This window comes from Populus euphratica, unplaced genomic scaffold (assembly GCF_000495115.2).
Source record: "Populus euphratica unplaced genomic scaffold, PopEup_1.0 scaffold36.1, whole genome shotgun sequence".
Classification (NCBI taxonomy): Eukaryota; Viridiplantae; Streptophyta; class Magnoliopsida; order Malpighiales; family Salicaceae; genus Populus; species Populus euphratica.
This window is the reverse complement of record NW_011499908.1, coordinates 612,804-639,264: the sequence shown is the minus strand read 5'-3', so window position 1 is coordinate 639,264 and position 26,461 is coordinate 612,804. Positions and strand designations below refer to the sequence as shown.

General features: G+C 33.6%; 4 protein-coding genes across 5 annotated transcripts; 1 reads left to right on the top strand and 3 right to left on the bottom strand.

Moving 5' to 3' along the window:
- Window positions 1–1,627: 1,627 nt before the first annotated feature.
- On the bottom strand, window positions 1,628–3,215 carry LOC105133620 (probable aquaporin PIP1-2). The gene is made up of 4 exons (XM_011037693.1): window positions 2,739–3,215; window positions 2,316–2,614; window positions 2,062–2,202; window positions 1,628–1,937 (listed from the first exon to the last, which is right to left on the bottom strand). The coding sequence occupies exons 1-4, from the start codon at window positions 3,070–3,072 to the stop codon at window positions 1,848–1,850; spliced, it is 864 nt and encodes a 287-aa protein (XP_011035995.1). The 5' UTR covers window positions 3,073–3,215; the 3' UTR covers window positions 1,628–1,847.
- Window positions 3,216–9,578: 6,363 nt separating this feature from the next.
- Window positions 9,579–12,745, bottom strand: LOC105133621 (3-dehydrosphinganine reductase TSC10A-like). The gene is made up of 4 exons (XM_011037694.1): window positions 12,089–12,745; window positions 11,823–11,970; window positions 10,967–11,256; window positions 9,579–10,054 (listed from the first exon to the last, which is right to left on the bottom strand). Exons 1-4 carry the CDS (start codon window positions 12,620–12,622, stop codon window positions 10,004–10,006), a joined length of 1,023 nt encoding a protein of 340 aa, XP_011035996.1. The 5' UTR covers window positions 12,623–12,745; the 3' UTR covers window positions 9,579–10,003.
- Window positions 12,746–16,834: 4,089 nt separating this feature from the next.
- On the top strand, window positions 16,835–21,576 carry LOC105133618 (glycosyltransferase family 64 protein C4-like). The gene is made up of 5 exons (XM_011037690.1): window positions 16,835–17,043; window positions 18,019–18,415; window positions 19,060–19,223; window positions 19,318–19,388; window positions 21,031–21,576. The coding sequence occupies exons 1-5, from the start codon at window positions 16,844–16,846 to the stop codon at window positions 21,189–21,191; spliced, it is 993 nt and encodes a 330-aa protein (XP_011035992.1). The 5' UTR covers window positions 16,835–16,843; the 3' UTR covers window positions 21,192–21,576.
- A 1,786-nt stretch (window positions 21,577–23,362) lies between these two features.
- LOC105133617 (uncharacterized) lies at window positions 23,363–25,764 on the bottom strand. Of its 2 annotated transcripts, none has more exons than XM_011037688.1 (2): window positions 24,344–25,764; window positions 23,363–23,873 (listed from the first exon to the last, which is right to left on the bottom strand). In XM_011037688.1, the coding sequence occupies exons 1-2, from the start codon at window positions 25,675–25,677 to the stop codon at window positions 23,639–23,641; spliced, it is 1,569 nt and encodes a 522-aa protein (XP_011035990.1). In that variant the 5' UTR covers window positions 25,678–25,764; the 3' UTR covers window positions 23,363–23,638. The 2 variants fall into 2 exon arrangements, with proteins under 2 accessions (XP_011035990.1, XP_011035991.1); XM_011037689.1 differs by having other exon boundaries at window positions 23,723–23,868.
- Between the last annotated feature and the right edge of the window lie 697 nt (window positions 25,765–26,461).

Below are 26,461 nucleotides of genomic sequence, written 5' to 3'. Positions count from 1 at the left end.
AAGTATTTTCAAATCAAAGATGCATCAAACTCAAATTCGTTTCTTCAAATGTATTATAGTTATCTAATAACATATCTAGAATTTTTTGAATTGAATCCAATTAAGAGATTTTAATAAAATTTTATATTTAAAATCATTTTAAATATCAAGAATTGAATAACAAATGTAATTTTGTTTCTAAGAACTAGCACAAAAACAAGCCACTCCATTTGATTTACTATTTTAAAAGATAAGAAATTGATATTAAAATTAGTTTTACTGTATACTTATCTCTTTTGTTGAGAGGCATTTAAAGTAATAAGATAAAAAATAACAATGGTAATATAAAAAAATCGAATTATATACAATTCAGTTAAATTACATAACAGATTTGTTTTTAAAGCTCGCGAGTGAATTCAATTTTCATGGTGGCGGTACTATAGTTTCCACACGTGGTTAATTGCAAGCTAGATTCAGCGTGTGATTAGCGGTATGCTTGATCACCTGTGTTTTTAACACTCAATGCTTTGAGCTGAATTCTTTGCTTTAGCCAATAACCCCTCTCGTTGCAAGAAGAACGTCGAACTCATTGATAAAATTAACAAGTTTCTCCCTTATTTATTAACCCACTTTCGAGCTCAACAAGATTTCCTCTAATTTCAGTTCGCATCATGGTGTCCAGTGAGACCACCTTTTACGTAAAGAAGACAGTGACAGGAAGTTCGCCAGCGGTCACACATAGCTCACTCGATGGAGCCCATAAATGTCATCGCCGACACGGTTCACAAGAGCAAGATAAGGAAGATTCCATGGATGTGGTAGCAATGCTCCTAGTAAAGAGAAGGAGACGCAGAGAATAGACGGATGATGACTAATGGTCCACACCATAAAATATTTCCATTAATCTAAATGGGGTAAGGGCCCTTTCATTTCAAGGGGTTAAAAATTCAGGGCCGATTCAAGTGGATTAAAAAAAATAAAAAAAATAATTTTGTATAGTTTTATCGGTTAAATCCCAAGTTTATTTTTAATTTTTAATTTGAGTTTTATAAATTTTAAAATTGTGAAAGATTTATATAATTATTAATTTTAAAACTTTAAATATTAATCAAAAGATTTATATAATTATTAACTTTAAAACTTTAAATATTAATCAAGGTATAAATAAGCTAGTATATATATTTAGAATTAATAATAACAATAATAATTAGAATAGAATAGAATTTTCTTATCCCTGAGTCATCGAACCACCACCATTGTCATCATCTCGTGTAGTGGCTTGGTCCCTTTGTCAAATTCTACCCCGGAAAATAAATCTGAAATATGTAGTTTCACAAACGATCATGTGCCACATAGATATTGGTCAAATGGTAAACAACTAAAACCACTCTCTTATCTCACTCGAATATCCAAATATTATCCTTCCATAATGCGCGTAAGAGGACTCTGCTATGACATTTAACATCATTGGCTCCCTAATCCCACCTTACCATACGGAGAACGGACAAATTGCACAGGTCAGATAAGTTTAGAACACAAAAACTAGAGAGTAGGTCCGGGCATCAACTCGAAAATGACAATCCACCGGTCCATAACCATACAGCCACCCCATCAAACTAAATAGTGAAAACCAGAAAGGAAGAGGTCGTTGAAGAAAAACATTTACTATTATTACATTACATGTGCAATTGGGATAAAAAGCCCCTTCACTTGAAGAAACACGTATTGCTATTATTACGTGCGCTTACTTAATTATAGGTACAAATGCACAAAAGGCCAAACAGAGAAAATGGAACAAACTGGGTTTTGATGTTCATCTCCAAACAACATCATCGAACGGCCAATGTAAAGCACCATAATCATAATAATCACTTCTTGAAAGGAATAGCTCTGATAACAACCTGGTGGTAAAGAGCTGCGAGTGCTGCCCCAATGAATGGGCCAACCCAGAAGATCCACTGCATCCAACCAAAGAACATCATGAGATATCGAGTCAACAAAGGGCACTCTATAATTACAAATCAGGTTCTTGACAACCCAAAAAGGGGAATTTAATTAGCTGGCTAGCAAGCAGAGACTTACGTGATCATCCCAGGCCTCGTCCTTGTTGAAGATGATTGCCGCACCAAGACTACGAGCTGGGTTGATACCGGTTCCTGTAACTGGGATTGTGGCCAGGTGCACCAAGAACACAGCGAACCCAATTGGCAAAGGTGCCAAAATCTGACCAAACATATTTTCATCATCATTAGATCCCATGAAAATGAAGTAATTAATCAACTACAAGGGAGCTTTTATCTTGTTAGTTAGGAAGTGAAGAGAGATGGAGAGCTTACAGGGACATGGGAGTCTCTGGCACTCCGCTTGGCATCCGTGGCAGAGAAGACAGTGTAGACAAGAACAAAAGTGCCAACAATCTCAGCACCAAGGCCATCGCCTTTGGTGTAACCAGTATTAACCATATTGGCACCACCTTTGAACATCTCGTAGTTTTCTTTCCCATAAAATCCTTTCACTACACCAGCACCGCATATGGCACCAAGGCACTGCATCAGCATGTAGAACACGGCTCTCGTCAAGGACAATTTCCTTGCCAAAAATAGCCCAAAAGTCACAGCAGGATTGATGTGACCCCCTGCAAACACCAAAATCACATCGCAGGTTAATTTTTTAAAAAAAACTAATTCTATTTTCTATGCTAGAACCATGTATAAATAATCAAACTAGAAATTCATGGCAGCTCTTTTAATTTGTAAGACCTGAAATGCCAGCAGTGCAGTAAACAAGAGCGAAAATCATGCCACCAAAGGCCCAAGCGATCCCTTGAATTCCAACCGTTGTGCACTTAGTCGTGTCCTTAGAGACGCCCATCACAGTCAAAACGGTGATGTACAAAAACAAGAAGGTGGCCATGAACTCTGCAATACCAGCCCTGTAAAAAGACCATGAAGTCAGTTCGCCTGGCTCAAACAGTGGTGCCGGGGGTGGCTCCTTGTAATCCTTGTCATCTTGGCTTTGAGCTGCCGTGCCAAGTGGCTGCCTCTCGTTGAATTTGTTAGCTCCCAATCTGACATCTTCTTCTTTGCCCTCCATCACTGCTGCCTTTTATTTCTAGCTCGAAAAATGTAAATGCAGCGTTAACAGTGAAAGAAATCTCTTTCTGGTAACTAGCTACAGATCGTTTGGTCTCTGTTGAGAGTGCAGAGAGGTTTGTGGTGTCGAGTTTTATAGGAGGGATAGCGGGGCTTGGTGAGTGATTTTTATATTTTTTTTTTCCCTTGTAAATAATGAGTGTAATTATTATTTTTGTGACCGACCAATTTTTTTCTGAAGCCATCATTGTTTTTGCTTTCGTTTTCGTTTTCATTTTTAATGAATTAACTCTCTTTGTATTTTTTTCATATAAACCGACTTTAAAACATGTAGATGTATACGTATATGTTTGGTGAAAACGACGTTATGCATAGTGAATTTCATAGTTGGCACAATGGTGGCCACATGTATATAATGATGATGTTGGTGACAGCGCCGCCCGTCTTTCAATAATGGAGAGTGGCGCAAGCCAATTGAAGGGAAGTGTGGATTTGATACGGAAACATGGATATGGAAATGCAGTTAATCAGTGGTTCGCTAACAAACGGGTTCAAACTTGAATTTAATCACTGAATTAATTGCATTGTTGTTTTACTTTCGCTGGTTAGCATCGTGATTAGTGTAGGGATCCCATATTATCTGATTGTAATAATTAATTTTGCGAGATCCAAGTGGTAAGGTACCCTCTAACGCTGAAAATGGAATTTTATCGAAAATTAACACAATGTTTTTTTTTTAAATGGAACACCACTATCTTTAAAAAAATATTTTAAAAAATAGTTTATTTAAAAACTACATTAAAAAATTGCGTGATTTTAAACAAAATTATACTAGTTTCAAGAAGTTGGGAGGAAAAAAAACACAATAATAAAATTTTATAGGTATACAAAAATTGATGACAATATTTATAGTATTATTAAAAAAAAATTAATATCAAGAAAAATTAATAAAGTGTTGGTCTAACGATTAAGGTATTATTATATCCATACAAAAATAAAAATACAAGTTCGATCTTTAGAAAATATATTTATAAAGAAAAGCAGTCATGAATTCAAATAAAATTAGTCTCACCTTTTAAAAATAATAAAAGAATATCCGAGTAAAAAAAATAAATGTATAATTTAAAAGCAAGTGAAATTACAATTAATAACTTTGTTTAGTATCATTAAATTTATCTTGTCAAAATATTTTTAATGATATTAAAGATTTCATCATCGAAACTTTAATATAACTTCTAAGTCTTATTTATTATTAATTTTTTTTTATTTTTGAAATTTTTATCAATGTATTTTAACTATTTGTTTAAAATGTAGCACTTTTAAAGTATGAATTTTTTAAATGTCGCAGCTAGTATATGCAATTTTTATCAAACTATTTTATTTCCTATTTTTTAAAAAAACTGGTGCTAGTTCACCAGAAAGATTTCCAAGCTACGTTTTAAAAAGGAAAAAGACCCCTAAAAATGCCTGTACAGACTTGTAATGGCTGTGGTTCATGGTTTTGATCATTTACGAAAATGGATCAAGTTTTGCTAATGCCAGCGCCAGAGCTTTGTCAATGGTAAACGTCAACACACACACCCAACGTTGTTTGTTTGCGAGGTGACCCATGCGGTGTATACTTTACAAACAAACACATACCATGACATCATTTAATAATATATTAGTTTTTGTTTTTCAATGTATTTTATAAACTATTTTTTATTCTTAAAAAATATTAATTTAATATTCCTAGTTATTTTTTTATAATTTTAATGTATTGATATTAAAAATAAAAAAATTTATTTTATTTTATCTTCAATTAAAAATATTTGAAAAAAAAATACCACACCCTGCACTATCAAGAGACACTGGATATACAACTAAATATGATTTCCGCAGGTTTCATTTATCTAGAAAAATAAAATAAAAATGAAGGGGTCGGCTCCTAGCGGTGGAAGCATCAATAAATACTTTATCCTTCGGGTTCTCTATGGTATAAAAAAAACAGGTCGTATTTGCCTATTCTATACCGAATGAATCATCGACCCTTACTTCCTTCAATTTAATTTCAAGCCAATGACGATCCCAGCAAAGAACCAAAGAACCTGACAAGCTGGCGATGCGGTTTAGGTGGTAATGGAGGATTCGGCGACCATGATTATCCTAATCCCGGAGAACAATAACTAATGTGTCTTGTTGCGTATATACGATAGATTATACTAGGAGTGACATGCGAGGATAATGTTAACAACTCTGCCTTATTTTTCTTGTCCTTTTGGCCAGCTTGGCTTTTAGTTAAACTCTCTCTCTCTCTCTCGCCCAGCAACCCTGCATGTCGTATCTCGTATGCGATTGTGCGAATCTTTAATTTGTGATATAGCTTCACCGGCTTGTTCTGGCGAAGACTTTTCAGCCCGTTGAGTGATCAGATCGGACGCAGTGGCACCTATCATAATAGCCTAGACTTGGTATAGATTTCCTGCCTTAAATTTGCTGTTGCCATGAGAGAAAAATTTGAAAGTTTGTTTGCCAATGTGTTCAATCACGGCACGGTGCCTGCCCTCTAGTTTCTTCTTCTTTTCCCTCATGGTCTGATTGCTAAAATACTAGTCAGACGTTTGAGGAAATTACAGCAAAAAAAGGGGACCTATCACCCTACATGCAAGAGCTGTAGCGATCATGCGGGTTAAAAATCAGATAATTTACCAATCACGTCTGCGTTAGGGTAGCAACCTTAGATTGTGTTTGTTTTTTAATAATTTTTGTAGTTGTGATTTTAAAAAATAAATTTTTAAAAAATATGATTAGATATAGTTAGTTGAATTTAAATATATATTTTATAAAAATGATAATTAAAATTTATATATAGTAAAAAGTATAAAGTATGTATAAAATATTTGGTAATTATGTGATTGTGGTTATTTTTAAAGTATTTTTTATACGGAAATGCATTAAAATATATATTTTTATTTTTTAAAAGTTATTTTTAATATCAACTTGTAAAAATAATCTGGAAACTCAAATAAAATATTAATTTGAAGTAAAAAAATTAAAAAAAATTAAAAGTATTTTTAAAATATAAAAACAAACAGTTTTACAAAACTTAATTACAAATATATATAAAAATTATTTCTTAAAAATTATATTTTTAAACTTAATTTTTTTAGTAAATTTCATATTAAAAAATACAATTTAATATATTATCAAACAACTTAGCATATTTTTTAAATGGCAAACACAAAAGCCGGAAGTGAACAAACGCAGCCTTACAAATGTTATTTTCAAGGGCAAGGCGCAGACATGATAAGAAAATTGAGCTGGTGATTTTCTGTTAAACACATGTCAAACAGACAATCATTGCCCACTCCTACAAGATACAAATCATAAAACTAATGCTAGAACGTCACGAACACATTGTTATAATAATGTGCTGGCAACCGCCCATTTAATCAAGGCCATTTACCTCTTGCTTATTTTAACGGAGTTACATGCCCCAGGATTGGTGCTCCTGACGCGAGCAAGTTTTGTCTGTGCAGGAAGGGCCATTCTGCTGTTTGCATGTATTATATATTTTCTAGACCGTTCATGATTCAGATTATCCGGTTTTTTTAGATTGTTTCTTCCTTCCAGAATTATAATGTGAATGGAAGTACATTGCAGAAATTTGGTTTTCAAGCAGAAAACATTGTCTTTATGAATTTATTTACTGAAATGTGTACACGTGGATTTCTACTTCCACGTATAATGGAAGCCATCGCTAATGTTTTGTTCAGCGAAAGTCCTCCCTGAGAGTGGGGGACACGATAACTTTCCTACACTGTAATCAAAATCGTCGGTTAGAAGCAAACGGCCATTAGCTTTTCTCGTAAGGAACAAAAAAAAACTGGCACGGTGTATATTTTTTTCATGATATGAAAAATATAATATAAATTTTAGTTGTAAAACTATAAAATTATAAGTAATTCAAATAAAAATTTATATATAATTTAGGCAACTTAAAATACATAATTCAAATAAAAATCTAATAATAATTTAAATAACTTAAAAATATAATACAATTATTTATGTTCATGGATTTTCATTAACTAACAATTAAAATACATAATTTTAAATGTCAAATTTCATGCGTTAGTTGTTGATAAAAGAAAGAATTATGCAAGCTAAAGTACTGCTAAGGAGCGATTTTGAATTTATTGAGAATTCTGAAACATTAAAGAACCACACAACCTGCTCAAAATGGAGGTCTAATTAATTGTCAGTTTCTCTAGCTAGTTTGCCATCGAGAACTAGATTAACATGGAAACATTGATGGAGCAGCCAAACAATAATAATTGCCCGAATCATGACATACTTTTCTATTAATAATTCCCAGTGTCAATCACACTGTTCGACATCAAAGTATTTCATGTTAGATTGTCAAAACAATCAACAATAAAGAAATGTGGGATTGATAACAGCATCTCATTTTAGACTTTAAACTCCACAAGGATAAGGATAATGATAACATGTCTCTATCAGATAGAAACAATGTTATCACTTGGCTTGGTAATATATAAGTATTTATTTTTTCTTGAAATTAACATAAACTATCATGAACAAGTAAGAGAATGCTCCATGCCTTTACATTTCCAGGTAACCACAGAGCGATTGATGGAAAGACATAGCAACCAAAGACAATGATATGGCTTATCTCTTTTGATTTCTCCAAGCCCACTTTTTCAGCTCCTCCACGGTGCTGTAAATATCAAGATCACTTAATTACTTTGACCTCCATAATTGATTAGTTTTCCTGGCATTGATCAACTCGAAATAACTGATTCAGAAGCTCCATATACAAAAAAATCTTCAAGGAAGTAGATCACTCAACTAGTAGGTTACAATTTGCATATATAATTCTTTTCAACCCAAATTAATTGACTTGCTTCCAGGAGTACAAGTTGGTGGAGATTCGGAGAATGGAAAGGATATCGTCAACCGTCGATAAGTGAAAAAAAAAGGGCTGAAGGTGAAAGTTGCATTTGATGCAGATTGCAGCGATGATTTGTTGTGTGGGACACCAGAAGGACTTGGAGAAATAACGGCTAGGCTTAATGTGGTTGGCTAAGGTTTTTGACTTTTTGATGCAGTATATATATTCCTTGTAAACTTGTAAAAACAGGTTTAAAATCATGATTTAACACAATTTCAATGATTTAATATTATTATTTTATAACTTTTTAAGTTTTTAAGTTGATTCAGCACGATAAACATATGATAACTGTCAACTCATAATTCTAACAATAATGTTCTAATGCATGGTTATAGGACGCACTGCAGTAATTGATTTTAAAAAATAGAACTTGTGTTATTTGATCATTAAGTAAAGTTATATCGATTGTTTTATTAAAATGATATTGTTTCTATTCTTTACATTAATATTGTTTATATTTAAACTATATAATTGTTTTATTAAAATGATATTGTTTCTATTTTTTATATTAATATTGTTTATATTTAAACTATATCTGGTTATGTCAATTAAATCACTAAAAACATAATTGAATTAAATAAATTTTATTATATTAATATCTTTGGATTCAATTAAAAACTTGTTTTTAGCTATGTTCTAGGTCATAAAATTTATATATACACATGCACACGTGTGTATTTTCAACTGAAGACCACCATCATTTTTCTCTCGGAAGCCTCACTCGCACCATATGGAAAATGATAAATAATAATAATAAAATTTTAAAAGTTTGGATGTTAGTTTAATAATGTGGTACATAATATTCTTTTATATATTTTAATTTTTGACGTTAATATATTAAAATTAATTTAAAACAACTGAAAAAACATAAATTTAATATTTTTAAAATAAAATATAGCTTGAAACTTTAAAAACAATATTAAAATTTCGCATAGTAAAATAATATTTTTTTTATTTTTAAAATTAACGTATTAAAATAATTTAAAAATATAAAAAATATTAATTTAAAATAAAAAATAAAATATTTTAAAATACAAAAAAAGGGAAATACAGTTTTTTTTCCTTTTTACTGAAAATACACGCGGAACCGACTTTCACCTTCCCAGGTACACAATTCCTGTCATGATGTTCATGATAGATGTTTTGATATCGGAATGCAACGAGTTTTAGAGCTGCAGTTGAAATGCTTTGGATCGAGAATTGAAATTGGCTTGTGGGCTATTAGCTAGCCAGTAGATGGTCCATGACGAGAACTCTTTCAGCCGGCTAAGCACTCTAGTATCCTTTTTTTTTTTTAAAGAACAAAATTCTTGAGTTTTTGCATTTAAGAAAAAAATCATCAGAATCATTAACTCTTCACTTTTGAGAAATGGTTCTTTAAGAAGATAGCCTTGATCATTTTCTTTTAATTTTTTTACTCAACCTAGATTAGATTTTGTATCCACTCCTTGCCAAAAAGTTAATAAAACTCACTAATAAGAAAGTAGAATTATGCTTTGAGGCTGAGTAAAAATTTTGAAACAATGATTACCAAATATGAGAAGATAAAAATGAAATAAAAATAAAAACCTAGAAAACAAAGATTTCAAGCTTTCGTTTTCCTTCAAGAACTTCCCCTATGCATGACAACATTATAATTCGAATAATGTACACTGATCTGAATTACGACCGTCCCCTGGGAATGTCATCAGAACGAAATAGGAAAAGAAATACGTATCAGTGCTTAACTGCTTATATTAGTCTAACATTGAATGGAGATATAAGCAGTTCCTGATATACAAAGGAGGGATCAGTCGGTGCGAACACAATAACTCATAATCCAAAAATAAACCAGATATGGATCGAATGACTGCTAGTTCACAGTGGCAAAAGAAAGCGGGGGAGAGGAGGAAACCCGGTCCTGAAATACAGAGGCTGGAAATTTTGTGAAGCCCAAAACCCCATTTCAGCAACTTAGGGAGTCTTCGACATACATTGCAGCTTACATCAGAAAAATGCCTGCCTGTTTCAAGCACCAAGAGCTTCTAAGTTCCTGGGAAAAAGAAATCATGAGAAAAATTAGATCCTAATGCTTGTCCCAGAAGGTTCATACACTAAAATTGATATGAAACCAGAGATGCAATGATGCAGCATTCAGAAAAATGACATTCTTGCACGGCAAGTTCTTGAATATATAATGTCGATTCATTAAGGTAGTTTGACTACATAATGCTTAACCACTATCAAAATGCTAAAATTCAACACGAGACCAAAGGATAAAGGAGACTTGTGAAGCAAACACGAAGTTGACTAGATATAGGAACATCACACCACATCCTACTTTAGCAGTCTAGTCAAGTTAGCTTTCGAGTTGATTTTAATTGGCAGTGGAAACAAGGTTTTTAATGCCAATAAGAAAACTCTCTAGAATATCCAAATTTAACAACATGCAAAGTGATACTTGCTATCTCATTAGCTCATAAACAAATATATACTGTACAGAGGACACTAGAAAAACCATAGGCATATAACTTAGCAAGCGTCAAACTAGACTTTCTACACCCAGTTCCTCAGGAATTCAAAGATACTGGCAATAGCGTTAGAAAAGGGAGAAAAATAAAAGAAAAAAAATACTATTTTATTGAGCACGACATGGAAACAACCTCAAATGGAAGTTTACAAAATTGGAAAATTTCTAAACATTGCTCTTATCCAGAACATTTGAACAACAAGGAGCATCATGGAATAGAGGAATAGAAAAGAATAGGTTAGATTGATGACTTGATACTTCATTCCATTACCAGGATCTTCCTACATTGTAATTTTTACTAGGTAAGAAGTGACTCGTGACTTCTCCCTCAACCTCGCACCGCCAGTTTAGCATATACCATGGCCCAAATGCTTTCCTTATTAGTTATTACACAAAAACAAATCACAGAAGTTAAGGGGCCATTTGATGCTTACAGGTTTTTTTCATGTGCCACTTCTCTATGCTTCCATACCAATTCCACTGGAAACACAGAGCTGCAATACGTAATAAACCAGCAGCAACCACCTCAACAAATGCCATCAAGTATGATCTCTGAGGAGATAAACCGGCAGTTGCTATGGCCAATAAGAATCCCTCGGAGTTGCACGGGATTGTAAAACTACCAGATTTAATGCCATCTAAAGCTTTCTTTGCAACTTCATCAGCTTTCATCGCACCAGAGGATGCCGCTATGATACTTGTGAGTTGTGGTTTTCTTTTGTTTTCTGCAATGAAAATTCATCCTTTAGTTCCATGCAGCAATCAAATTACAACAGAATGGATCCCTCCAAACTTTGATGCAGATGCAAATTTAACAAGCAAAGCATATAACAAAGTCTACACATTCATATGTACAGAGTCTCTCACAACTACATAACACAGTATTGCAGTAAATTTAATGAATTTAAGAATTAAAATCCACAATTTACCTGAATAGCACAATAACTTTTCCTGACCAACTATTAAATACATATCAAAGATATATCTCACTATGTGTTCTTTCATCGTGACTTTCACTTTAATAGCAGCGATCTAATATATCATTATGCAGTATCGCAGTCTCTCTCGCCTCGAGTTTAAACATATCAACCATCATGAAAAGGCCATCGTTATATAAAAAACTGACACGGTCCCTTGTGCAGGGCTCGCAGGATAGGAGCCTAAACTGAGTTTGCACATCAATCAGATGCCAGATCTTAGAATCCAAAATAAACTCAGCCAAATTAGCCCACGCTAGGGAATGTAAGTATGTCATAACATACCAAGACCTTGTCCCACACAAATTCCATACCTTCAGTCAGACCAGGAGTTTCGGTATCTGGAGGGAATACTAGAGAGACATGGATATTGTCCCCAATAACCTCCTGTTGCAATGCTTCTGCTAAACCCCGAAGACCAAATTTACTAGCCGAGTAAGCTGTGTATCCATAAATACCTACCTAAACAAAAACAATCCCACATGAAAGATCAAGAACATAGACTCCTACTACCTTCATTGAACCACTAAATGAGCACGCAGGCACGCAAAAGAACAAAACAATATAAATTGATCAGTACCTGGCCAGCCTGGGAAGACATGAGAGCAATCGAACCAGGTCCCCGATCCTTCCTGCTTCTCTTCATTCCAGGTAAGGCGGCTTTAATCATATTGAAACTCCCCGTCAAATTAACATCTATAATGAACCTGACCTCTTCCAATTTCTGCTCCTCCAATTCCTGAGCCACAAAAACCCCTTGATTCACAACCAAGAAATCTATGGGGCCAGCTTCATCAACGGCTCTCTGTACTGCTTCAAAATCTCTCACATCAGCAGCAAAAATTGCCACGTCGATGCCGGTGGACTGTCTGATTGCGTTCTTAGCTTCTTCTAGCTTATCTATGGACCTGGATAAAATTGAGACACGGGCTCCCTCTGATGCGGCCCGGTGTGCCAGGGCTAGACCGATGCCACTGGATCCGCCGGTGATGAAGATATGGCGTTTCTTTATTGGGATTTGGATGGGTCGGGGTCTGGTGATTAGGAATAGAAAAAAGAGGAGGAAGAGAGGGAGAAGGACGAGGGAGATGTAGAAGAGGTTTGAGTCCGCCATTGATGAAGCTCGAGCTCGTCCGAGCGGAGTAGAAAAAAAGCAGTAATTAGGTTATTTCAATCAAGCGGGTCTTTTAGCACGCTAACGTCACGCGGTGTTTAGATTCTTTCAGATGGCCTTTTGTTATTAGGTCAAGATTTATAATTTGGTTTGGATTGAATGTTTATCTAAATTTTATCCGGTTCCACAGCCTGAATGTGTCTGTTTGAGGGCCCATTATGGATCTACCTAGGCCGTGGGCATTGTTGTAGAACCCGGCATGGCCTGGTGCGTGGGTCCCAGACTCCCAGTATCTTGGCCGGGTTTTACAAAACCCTACTCTTTTTTTATTCAATAAACTCTAAAATAAATAAATTTAATATTGTATAATCCTCTGAACCACGTGTCAATTATTAAATTGATCAGCCTACCCTCGCGCTTCTTTTTCTTATAGCCTAAGTCCACGCGCGTTGTTTCAATAAACTAAAATCACAACACATGTATTAGTGAGTTGTATCTCCGCATCGGGATTTGAAAGCACTGGTTCTCAAATCAAAACCAAGGATGTGCGTGCTTTATCTATCACTAAATATCACTAAATTGTTTCTCTTCGACATTGATTACCAAATAAAACCTTTTAGAATAATCGAATACCCAGACAAAATAATCATGTATAAAGCACCATGATCACTTGATGAAGCATAGAGAGAGGACTGTATTTTTATTCTAACCTTTTCGCATGGTTTGCTTTACTTTGATTTGTTTGATGTTTGTGTTTAAACTATGAAGCCGAATGATTAAGGTTTTCAAAAATCTTATTTAGGTCGAAGGTTATGAAAATCCGACAGTTATGAAGTGATCATTTGATAATAAAGAAAGTGATCTGGCACGGAGATGTTGGGATGCTTATGGAACTGATGAAATTGCTCCACGTAATTCTTTTTTATTTTTCGAGGTTAACCTGGGACCTGGTCAACTCACTACATTTCAAAGTTTAAGGTTATTTGAGTTTGAGTTGTAACATAGATCGATTGGATGAGAATCTTAAATTTGGCGTGGCTCTAGCAGGCAGCCATAGATGGCAATTTAAATTTGGAGACTATTTGATAATGTGATAGTTCATGCTTTTGCCCTGTCACGAAAAAAAATTGTTTTATTGGTTATATAATTTTTGTTTTTTGTATAGAGCTCCCGGCATAATTATATTTTAAATATTAATTTTATATAAAAAAAAACTACCATGTTTTTCATTCATGGATACTTATTTTTTATTTTCTTTGCATGCAAAAATTTATTTTATAACAATCTTAACCAGACATGTATATTTTTAAATCACAACTTAGAATGTTTTTTTGAAAAACTACTTTTTAAAACAATAAAAGCTAGTATAATATCAAATATTTAATTTGATAAATATAAGTTTGGATTACTTAAGGGTATTTCTTTAAATAATTATTTTATAATAATAACAATAATCATAACAACAACAACAACAATAATAACTAATTTTATTATTCAAATTAAATTTATGATTTTTTTATAGTAAGAATAATTTTTTCAAGTTTATTATTAATAATATATATAATAATATTAATTATATTAGATCCATGTTTAAGTTGGTCTGACGAGCATATCAAATCTGTCATGTTTGGGACGACAAGCTTGTCAAGTCCATTTTTTTTTATTTTTTTTTCTCTTTCTACCCCTCTTAAAAATTACACTTGATATTCAGAATTTTAAACAATAAAAAAAACAAGACAAGAGGGGCTTCCAATCCAAAAGTCTTGAAATTTTGTACTGTGAAAGGTAAATTAATATTTATATTGCAGCCTGAAAAACCCAGATAAATCATTTTATTTCTAATTATTTATTCAATATCAAATATATCATATAAAAAAAAAATCTCATCTCCAATTGTATGCTTGGTAAATTTCTCTGGTAAAGACAAGTCCATCATTAAATTGCTCTAATTCATAATAATTTGTGTGTAGTTGAACAATATAACATTGATCTCATTTAGTATATTGTTTAATAACATTAACAATAATAAAAATATGAATTTGAATATTAAAAATAATAATATTAATTTTTAATTTTATCCTTCAGGTTAAACTTATAATTTTATTCAATAATAATATTTAAAAAAAAAACATTAATAATAATGAATATGATAATATTTATAATATTAATAATAATATTAAATATGTCTGATTTAAGTTTGAGTGAATCTAACAAATAACTAAACTTATTTTTTTTCTTTATCCTCTTTAAAAATTATGCTGACTATTCAGAATTTTAGTCTTGTATTTAAATTATTTTAATTAAAAAAAACCTTTAACTCAAATGTTAAAATTTCATGTCCTAAAGGGTAAATTAATAACTTTACTGCAGTGCAAAAAATTTGAACAATTAATTTTGTTTTTAATTATTTTTTTAATATCAAATAATAAAATAAATAATCTCATTCAAAATTGCATTTATAGCAAGTTTTGTTAATAAAATTAATTATATTATTACACTATTTCAATATACAGTTATTCATGTCGAATAGCAAAACATTTATTTCTTTTGGGAAATTATATAATGTTAAAATTAGTTTATTAAAATAATTGATTTTTAACTCTCGATATGTCACCTGCTCATTTGCCCTCGCGTGTTCCCCTGTGTAACCTTTTCGGATTTATTAAAGACCGGTATTTTTGCCTTGCCTAGAAGTGCAAAAGGAGATGGTGGTGGTGAAATGGTTGCAGCGATTAAGGTGGGGGTGATAATGATTGAAATAACTTGAAGATATTATATAAAAAATATTATTTATAAAATATATCATGAAGAAAATATTTTTTTAGTGAGTAAAGTAAGTTTGATAGTTAATTGAAAAATATTTTATATTGATTAATACTTTTATAAAATATTTTAGGAGAAACATGTTAAAATATTTTTCATAAAATATTTTCAAGAAGTAAATACAGAAAAATCTATAAAGTCTTTTCATGTAAAATATTTTACATTAAATAAATTGACTCTGAATTTTTTTTTAAATAAAAAAAATAAAAAATCAATTAAATATTATTTTAAACCAAAAATATTTTTTAAAAATATCTAAAAGCATAAGAAAAGGTTGTGTTAAGCACTTTCTTAGATAGTGTTTGTTTATACAGGTTTTCCATGTTTTTGAGAATTTTTAATTTTTTTAAGCTTTGAGTTATTTTTTTATTTTTAATTGTTTTAATATATCTATACTAAAAATAAAAAATATTATTCTAATATATATTTAAATAAAATTATTTTAAAAAATAATACATGCCGCAATTCTAAACACGATATTAATACCAAAAAGAGATTTTGTGTCTTTTTATTTTTATATTTTATATTTTTTAAATATTTTATATTTATTTTTAATTTAATATTTTTAAATTATTGAGATTTATGCTATGAAAATGAGGGAAAGGGGAGCCAGCCCATATACGAAACAAATCTCCATTAGGACGGCCGAGAGGTCAAAAGACGACGATGGTGGCACAGGCCCAGACTTCATCAAACTAATCTCAGAGCATCTCCAATGGAGATGCGGAACTGTTTATTTTTTATTTTTTTAAACATAATTTTAAAAAGATTTATTTATTTTTTTATAAATTTCAAATTAATATATTTTTAGTATTTTCAAATTATTTTAATATATTGATGTTAAAAATAATTTTTTAAAAATAAAAAATTATTAGTATATATTTTGACATGAAAAACTATTTAAAAAGTAACCATAACCACATTTCTAAATAAATTCATATAAATAATCATAAATAAAAAAATTAATATTTTAATATTTTTATTTATTTTTTATACTCAAAAGAAAAACTAAATAAAATATTAAAATACATTTTCTTTCCCTCAAATACTATTTCTGTATATTTCTTAAAAAACTAAAACTAATAAAGTAGACAATAAAAGAATAAGCGAATTAAATCTAACTATATAAAAAAGATAATATTAAAATTATTAAAAAATAAAATATTTATTTATTCCACGTTAATAAAATTAGCTTTTCAAATATTTTTTTATTAAAAGATATATAATAAAAAAAACTATATTTATATTATTTAAAATATCATCTTTTTAAAATAATATTTTTGATTGAAGATGCTCTCACATTCTCGAAGCACTAATGAGCAATGCCCGCCAGACGGGTAAGTTCGAATCAGGTGTCATCTATCACGTGCATGAACACAATGATTAGCACGGGCGGTAATGAGAGGGACGTTATTGGCTAACCGTCGCGGGGTGCAGAGATTCCGGCAACTCGCGATCACAGCCGTTAAATCGTCGAAGATCAAGCTCCTTCTCCTATGCTGCATCGCGTTTACGGTACTCGTGGTCGGTACCCGCTGGTCCGATTTTATGGGATGGACTGATTACAGCGATTCTGTTGATCAGTTTCTTTTTCCAGAGTGCGTATAACTAATTACTAGAAGTGGTGATAATTATATACCAATCCTTTCCATTTTTAAAGTTAGATGAGATTTTTTTTCTTTTATTATCATTAACCATGAATCGTTATCGAAGATTTATTCAGATTTGGTTAAGAAATGACTTTAGTAATTCTTACTTCTTGTCAATGAAAGTGAACTTGGAAAACTAATTTGTCTAGCAAGGAAGTTTCGTGAATTGACTTAAATGTGGGTAGTATCAGTAATAAAGCCTTTAGTTTTTACTTTTATACATGTGCGTGTATGCTGAACTGGGAAAGTTCATTCTTTTTCGGTGTGTGAGGTCAAGAATTTAAATAATGAAAATTTATATATTTGCTTTCAAACCAGATTAGAGTGGACAACGAGAAATGACAGTTTGGAAATGAGAAATTTGACCTGCTTTCATTCCAAAGATGAACAGCAGAGTTGGGAAAGGGGCATACCTTGATGTTTGTATCTTTAGGATGCATAGTTTTTGAAAAGTAAGTAGGAATAGTATGTAATGGAACTGAATCCGTCATGGAAAAATCAACTTTAGGGGTTCAATGTTCCAACCTGCAGAAATTGAGTTGGCCATTGCTCCGATAGAACACCAACTTCCTTTTAATGTTATGATATCTTTTCCATATTTAAGCATGATTGTTTGGTGTTTGTGTCAAAATTGAAGTAATTTTGCATTAATAGATCGAGCCCTTCATGAATCTAACTAAAATTATTAGTTGCAGAAATGCACTGTAATGTTTCAATAAGTGAAAACATCTATCAGTAAATTGTTTCTTTTATTTTTTAGCCAGAACTCAGAAGTTGGAATATGTTTAGAACTGCCTTGTTGATATCTCTAATACTCCATGGTTTTTTTTTTTTTTTGAAAAAGAAGATATTCTTAATACTCTGCATTATGGCAGAGCATGTTAGATCTTATTGTTTTGTGATCAATTATATCTTTTTATACAGGAAAGGATATGCTATTGTAATGAACACATGGAAAAGATATGATCTGTTGAAGCAATCCATTTCTCACTATTCATCATGTGCAGGGCTCAAATCTATACATATTGTGTGGAGTGAGCCCAATCCTCCTTCAGATTCTCTTTCCAAATTTCTAAACCATGTGGTAGAATCAAAAACGAAAGGGCTGCATAAAATCAAATTGAGTTTTGATATCAACAAGGAAGACAGCTTGAACAATAGATTCAAAGAAATACCTGGATTGAAGACAGATGCTGTTTTTTCGATTGATGATGATGTTATATTTCCTTGTTCCTCTGTGGAGTTTGCTTTCAAGGTTTGGCAAAGTGCCCCAGATGCAATGGTGGGGTTTGTTCCTCGTGCCCATTGGGTTGATAAATCGGTATGGCTTCTTGAAGATCTTGCATTTCATATTCTCTTTTGCCCATCACTTTCAAGTTTGCAGTTACTTCATGTGACATTTATGTTTGGTTTTGATATTTCCAAGCTTCACACACACACACACACACACACACATCAAGCTCAACTTTGTAAGGAGGATTATGTTTGTGTCAGAACATATAACTAAAGTGTGGTTTTTGCATGCTGAAAGGCCTTCATGGGTTATCTTCTGGCCAAAGCCATTTTCTTATTTATGGTGTCAAGACCACACACGACCCTGTTTACTCAATCTATTTCTAATGTTCTTTTATGTTCTTTGTCATGGGCACCATTAGAGGAAGCAGCACTAAATGATGACATGTTCATATATCAATTTGAAGGCAAGTTTTAGGAAGCATTTACTGCTTCATAACTTATTGAAAACTATATGTTTGTGCATGAAATTACAAATGTAATCATTAGTTCAAGACAGTTATGAACTCTACCTAGAAATCATTTGTTTCTTGAAGTGCCAATATGCAAATTGTAATCAGGCACAATTTATTCCATTTGTAATTTATTCTTTAGCAATTTTTTTAACAATTTGGCATGATTGAGGATAAAGGATTTTTCGTAAACCATTTCATTTTCTCAAACAATGTGCAGCAAGGAAAAAAAGATTACTACACATACGGTGGATGGTGGTCTGTGTGGTGGACAGGCACTTACAGTATGGTACTCTCAAAAGCAGCTTTTTTCAACAAGAAGTATCTTAGGCTGTACACAAATGAGATGCCAGCATCAATCAAAGAATTTGTGACCAAGAATAGGTTTGTCTTGTACTTAGTTTTTTACTTGGCCACTGTTTGTGTTATATTTATTCAATGGCTACTATTCTTCTTAATCTTGGAATGGATTCACCAGAAATTGTGAAGATATTGCGATGTCTTTTCTTGTTGCAAATGCAACTGGTGCCCCCCCTATATGGGTGAAAGGTAAATGATCTATCTTATTGTAGCTTTCATCTGTTTATCCCCTCTAATTTCATGATTGCTAATATTACTAGTACTTTCCTAATTTAAGAGGGGTGTCATGTTATGAAATGCTCTGGAATGCACTATGTATTTTTATATAAAATCATGTGCAACGAAACTACAAAAAAAGCCATTTCTTGAACTATTTTAGTGGTTAAACTTGAAACTTCTTCTTCACTGCCAAAAAAGGGATGATAGAAAGATTTATTCTTTTGTGGCCATTAGAAAATTGTGTTCTGTTATTAGCTCCTGCAAGGCTAAATTCACTGATTTCCCTGGTCAGCTTGCCTTATTCTCACATCTGGTGGACCATTTTTTTTGTTTCCTTGTCTTTGTATTTACACCATGTCTTCGCTTGTTGCTGTGTCATAGAAATAATTGATATTTCTATTTTTCTTTGTGAGCTAAGGAGGTGAAAAATGATGTCATCCAAGTAATAATGTTTCAGTTAAAGCGAACGCAATGGTCTTCATTCATTATATGCTAAAACCATCTGCATCAGACCAGGGTTGCGAATATATCTACACCAATGTTCTCAGTTCATCAACTAAGTAATAGACTAAAATTAAGTAAAGATGATATACTAAAAACACTTGCACTGTCTCTTACCATATTGGAGGATTTTTTTGCAAGATAGTGTGCCAGTGAGCAGTCTTTGGAGATTCTGTACTATTGTGCATCAACTCTAATAGGGCATGCATCTTATTATACCATGTCGTGCTAGAGTGATTTTCTGTGAATTTGATAACACACAAAGTTGTAATGTATCTTGGTTTGCAAACATGTAGTTCCATTTCTAAGGGTCCAATCAAGGAGAGTGATGCAAACTGTGCATGACACTTCCAGGTTTTAATAACATTACCTGGACATTAGTTGGTTTCTTTCTTGAGCCTTAGACCCAAGGTTGGCTGATGAAAGTACCTAGCTCTTAAAATATCATGTCTTCTGGTATAACATGGTTTTTGTAACTTGTTCCATGTATAAAGTGTGCCTGCTGTGCTCACTATTCATCATACCTCTGATGAAATTTCAATTCCAAATTGTAAATTTTGTACGAAAATACTGAAATTTGTTGTGGTCTGGCATGGTTGAGTAATGGAGCTTTAGGTCTTGGTGTACAGGAGTTTTATCATTTTTACATATCCACAGGAAACTTTAGTAACTTTGTTTCTCTATGGGTGGGATGTAAGAAATAGGAGAAGCATGATACTGGGGCAGCTTTATTTCCACTCTGTGAACACCATTGTTTACTTCCCAAACCCCGAATAAGCCCTACTGCTCCGTTTTGGTAACTATCATTTATCAATAAGCAGCGCGTCTTGGTGAATGCTAGAACTGTGCGCCAGTTATGATCTGGATTTCTGTTCAAGACACATTCTGTCAAATCGTGTAAAATTTACCTTTTCAATATTTCTGAACCTTTTCTATTGTTGGAATCAGCAACAAGGGAGACGAAATTCCCCCCACCTGTTGCATCCTTAAAAATGCTTCTGCTTTAAATATTGCTTTGAAGATTTTAAACGATAATTTTTTGTTATTTCTCCTCCTTATTTGTTTGTGACATGGAAATATTTCTATTTCTTCTTGGCTGTTGAAATTTTAGGTAAGATACATGAGATTGGTTCGACTGGAATTAGTAGCTTGGGAGGGCACAGCGAAAAAAGAACGAGATGCCTCAATAGATTTGTTGCTGAGTTTGGGCGAATGCCCCTGTTACCCACTACTGTTAAGGCTGTTGACAGCCGCATTTCCTGGTTTTGGTGATACTTGAGTTTCCACTATATTTAATTGCAATATTTCCACTTTTTCTGGCAATCCTTCCAGTGATTGCAGTTCTTTTTATTTCGAGTTGTGCAACGCTATGTTCTACCCTACTGGTCTCTTTCCGAGATGGAAGCTAGATCAGCGTGACGCCCCAGAATGTTTACTTGTATTCTTACCATATAGCGTAACTACTAGGGAGTCGAAGTTTGAGATGGTTACCCTTTTGTCTTCTGATGCTGTAATTTTGGTTTAGAACGGGCCGCCATCGCTGTAATTTTGACTATCCTAGGCTAAATCATACATAAGATTTTGATGGTGTGCTCTGTTACGCCATACTTGTCAATGAGCAGCAGAATTAAATAAATGCATCTTGTCATATTCTGTAGACAGACATTTTTAACGGTGCAATCAACAGGACAGCTTGATGCTAACTTGTTTTAAACATGCACCCAAAGCACTACAGGTTAGAGATGCTTTTCAGGCGTCCTCAGAAATTAAAGTGGAAGAAACTATAAATTCCGTATCTAGGTTGACAGAATTGTCCCGGTTCATAAGCAGATATTTTCCAGGCATGCTAGGGATTTGTGATGCACGTGAAGAGACCTATCAACTAACAAAGGATTATGCATCCAAGCAGTTTTGAACTGCAGGACTCTCCTAACTTGCAAGGGAAATGTTTTTATTGTTAATGGCTGTATGAGACAGACTCTCAAAACCCGCCGCTTAGTATTTTTTTAAAATGTATTTTTATTTGAAAATATATTTAAAAAATATTTTTTTATTATTTTTAATATTAGCAAATCAAAAATGTAAAAAAACTAATTTGAAATAAAAAAAATATTTTTTCCAAATGTTTTTAAAATACAGAAATAAACATGTTTTTACTATACAAATTTAATCCATGGAAAGGAAAGGAAAGCAAATGCTTGTGAGGAAATAAAATAGAAGCCTTGTAAAATCAATTCCAGTACTATCATCTTCTTTAGAGTAACTCCCCCCATCTTGATCTAGGACTTCTCTGGACCCTACTTTCCTTCCTGTTTTTGCATCAAGCTTGTAAAAAAACATGTTTCCATCATACACTGGTGAACACAGAAATATAACATCAACCAAACAGCTTGTCTGGGTTTGTTGCTTTAACACCACGTCATCGCTCAAAGCAAATGCCAATGATTTTTTTTTTCCTGGTCCGTGTTCTGATTATTTTAGCCCGGTCAAAGTCAGACCACTTGAAACAAATGTAGACATCATCCCTGCGTTTTGTGGTTGGAGACTTGTGAATCCAGTATTATGCCGGCTCCAGGTTTCTTGCCACAGACCAAGTGCTGCTATTTTCCACCACTTCTACCATTTTTATATTGAGTTGGAGTGCACTAATGGTTCTCAATACAATCAGCTTGACATAATTTCAATGACTAGGTAGCTGTTTAGATTCAGTTGTTTGGTAAAACAGATCATGCATGCTGGGTATCTGAATACTTTGATGGTCTTTTTTGTTCTATTCTATTTTTTTTTGGAGACAAAATTTGACTTTCATGATCATGGCAGCTCATTGGGGGTATGATCCTATTAAACAGGAAATGAAGTGAACGATTTATTAGTCAATCTGACATTTATTTCAACGGCGCCGATCCCTTTCTTCCCTTTTCATCATCCTATCAAACTAAGGTAGCTGCAGAATTAATATCCTCTGTGATATTTTGCAGTGATTCCCGCTCTCTCAACTACCATTCTACCTGGTTGAATTCATGGATATTTTGCTTTATCTATGGGCAGAGCAACTCTTAGTATCACGTAACCAAAGTTCAACGGTAATAGCTTCAAACCGGGAGGATTCTAGATTCATATTCGGTCATTGCATAGGAAAAAGAAGAGCAACCTTCAATATTTGCATTTTTTTTTTTCTTGAAGATTTGTGAAAAGAAGTTTGTCACGGCGATGTGGCCAGCCTAGTCTTAGCTAAAACTAATACATTAAACTGGGAACTGTTCACAATATTTGGGATAGCCACCCATCCAACTGATCCAAGAACAGGATATCGATCTTTTCAGACCTAGAATAAGAATTAAAAGGTTCTAGCTTGTTGGTGCTGAAACTACACCTGCTTAGCTAGCACCTTTGGCTCTAAGAGCTGATTCAACTAACATAAGGATTCAAATCAAATGCTGGTGTTAATTGAAGATCATATTTCATATTTGCTTATACAGTTTCTTGAACTAGCGATGTATATGGAAGATAATAATTTGTTTCCAGAAGAGATCTGCATATCAATGCACAATCTTTTTGCATACATTACAAGTCTCAGAACAGCTTCCTACAGAAGAGAACAAAGTTAAAAGCTAAAATCAGCATTCTTTTCCTTCGTAAGTGCCCTATACTAGGATTATAATGGCATGCTCTTTTAATATACTCATCTCTGTTCAAATTACAAAATCTTATTCTAGTTATCATTGAGAAGCATTAAGAGGAAAGTATGTCTCATCGCCTCCAGTGCTCCAGAGGAAAGAAGCATATTTGGAAGCATGCTCAGTGTTATTCGGTTCAATTGATAAAGCTTGCAGATATCTCTCTTCTGCACTCCACAAGTCCTTCCTTACCCTCCACAAGAAATCTGCGTAGTGACTGAATGCCTCAGCATCTGGTGGTCCAACCATTATAGCACGCTTGAAGCATTTCTCTGCCCTATTATGTTCCCAGATAATTGAGAAAGAAAAGGAAACAGAATCAGAAATCACATGATTGTCACAATATTTGATACCAGAAGAGAAATACTCTCTAGTTTAGTTGGTGGTGAAGGGGAAACCTTTCCGAAAGGCTTCTCAATCACCAACGTCTGTGGAAGATGAATTACATAAGACTCATCATGATTACATAATTCGGTAAAAAGGAGTTATGATAGTGAATGTCTCCATCCCTTCACTAATCGAAGGAAAGAACTAGGATTCATTTTCTTTGAGGAATCAAAAGGTCAAGGCAGCTAAATGAAACACTTCAAAAACTTCTCCATATCTAATTTTACTATGTTATAAGCATGTGGACCAATCTTATGCTGTTATGCAAGATACAATTGCTTTCAACTGATATCTAAAAATACAAGAAAAGGACTTGTAAAACACTGAGAGATTAAATTAAAGGGTAGGAATCTGGATCACCTGTCGTAGTCGTGACGAACTGTGCAGAGGAACTGCGCATAATTAGAAAGCAGAAGAGGGTTTTTTGGATCCTCAGCGATAGCCATCTGATAAAGAAGATCAGTTCTGTAATACTCAACATAATCACTCGGTTCAAGATCCACTGTTACACGTGATACGAACTGTTTCATAGTCTCACGAGCAAGAACCTCATATCCTGATTCCACTTGCATTCTTGAAGCTTCCTCTACCATTGCGTTCCACAGTACAGTCTCTTCCACCGAAACCATTTCTTGATTTCCGGACGAAGAAAACTCACCTGTCTCTTCGGGAACAAGGTTGGGATACCGAATAAAAGGTGATATTCTCCCAAAAAGCCAGTCGCCCCCTTCACTCCCACCGATGCTTCGGTCAACTTTCCCAGCACCACCGTTGTTATTTCCTACAGCATGATCAGCATTTGATTGTCCTTGGTCCATTTCGTCTGGAGTTGTGATAGTCTCTTGGAAGATTCTTGGTGATGGAGCAGCAGCAACACCTATGTTGCCAAACATTGAGTGTACAGTGAAATTGGCTAAAAGGAGCATCACATAAACCATGAGCGTTGGTGTCCGCGAAAAGACTTGTTGAAAGAGCCACACAAATGAAGCATTCAGTTCCGAGTGAACCTTTTCCAGAATCCTTCGAAAATCTTCACCGTGAAGACTCCCCCTTGTATATAAAGCATGGCTCTGAAGCTCTTGAATTATCAACACCATGGAAGCAAAAGCCCTCTTCACAGAGCAGTATGCAGAATTCCGCACAGCTGCAAAACCCTTTTGCCATTTTAACTTCCTCTTAAGCATCCTTAATGACAAGGGAATATCAACGCTATTTGCTCTCAGTTCAATGCTCATCCTTGCAATCTCATTTCTCCCTGGCCAATCTGGTGGCTCTGGTTGAATTCCAAGCAAACTAGGCTCCAGAAACTCAATCTTAGAAGGCAAAAACGAGTCGGAACTATTCCTTTTTTTGCTGCTTTCTCCATCATTACTTGTAGAAATATTAGAACTGTCTGATACTGCATAAGCAGTGTCGTTGTGATCATTTTCGTCATCATCCATAACATCATAACTCGCCAAATATTCAATCTCTTCGTTGTAAAACTCATCAATACTGTCACTGCAAGATCTTTTCAAACCATGACCTTTGAGATTCCTAGAAGAACCAAAAAGGATTGATGGATGGGGTAATAGACAAGCCAAACCTTGATTGCTTCCACCACCAAAATAAGATCTTGCAAAAACAGGTCTTCTACAAGTAGATGATAAAGGGGGAACTACGAGATGCAAGCTTTGCAAAATCTCCAGTCCCATTTGTTATTGGAGACTTAAAATTTTCTAACTCAATAGAAGAGATGGCTAAAAAAAACTCAAGTTTCTCTCACAGAAGGGGGGGGGGGGGGGGGAAGAAGAAAGAGAGACAAGATACAGCAATTTATAGTCAAGTCAAAAGTCCCATGTTGCCCGTGGAAAATCTTGCCTTTCTACATAAAATCAAAGGACAATCAAGTCCAGAAGGTCCTGTTGCTTTTAATTCAATCCCACCTGAAAACATGGCCACAAAGCTACCCATTAGATTAAAAATGAAAAGGAAAGGGAAAATGAAAATGAAAATCTCCTTTTCATGACATTGCTTTCACTTTCTCCACTCGCAGATTTTAATAATTGAAGAACTATGTAAACATGTCTAAACAAAAGTAACGAGGTTTTAATCACACTCACACACACACACACGAAGCTTACCAGAATTTTGATACTAAAAATGATAATCCTGTCATGAAACCTGTCAGGAATTATTTTTATCTCTTCTTGTACTTGGAGAAAGAGAGAGAGCTAGCTAGTACTAGAAGCAAGGGTGCTTGTCACAGAAGAGTATTTATTTTTTTCTATTGTAATATACTAGGTTTTTTTTTTTTTTGCTCCTCTCCCAAAAATTCAAAACTTTTCAGTATCTTTCTATTGGCTGTTACAGGTGAAGATTTTACGGGGTTCTAGTAACTTGCAGGAAATGGACACGTGTCCTGCGATACATGACACGTTGACACTTTTTATTTCTCGTGAGTTGCGCTGTAATATCGTTAGCGACATGGCTAAAGGC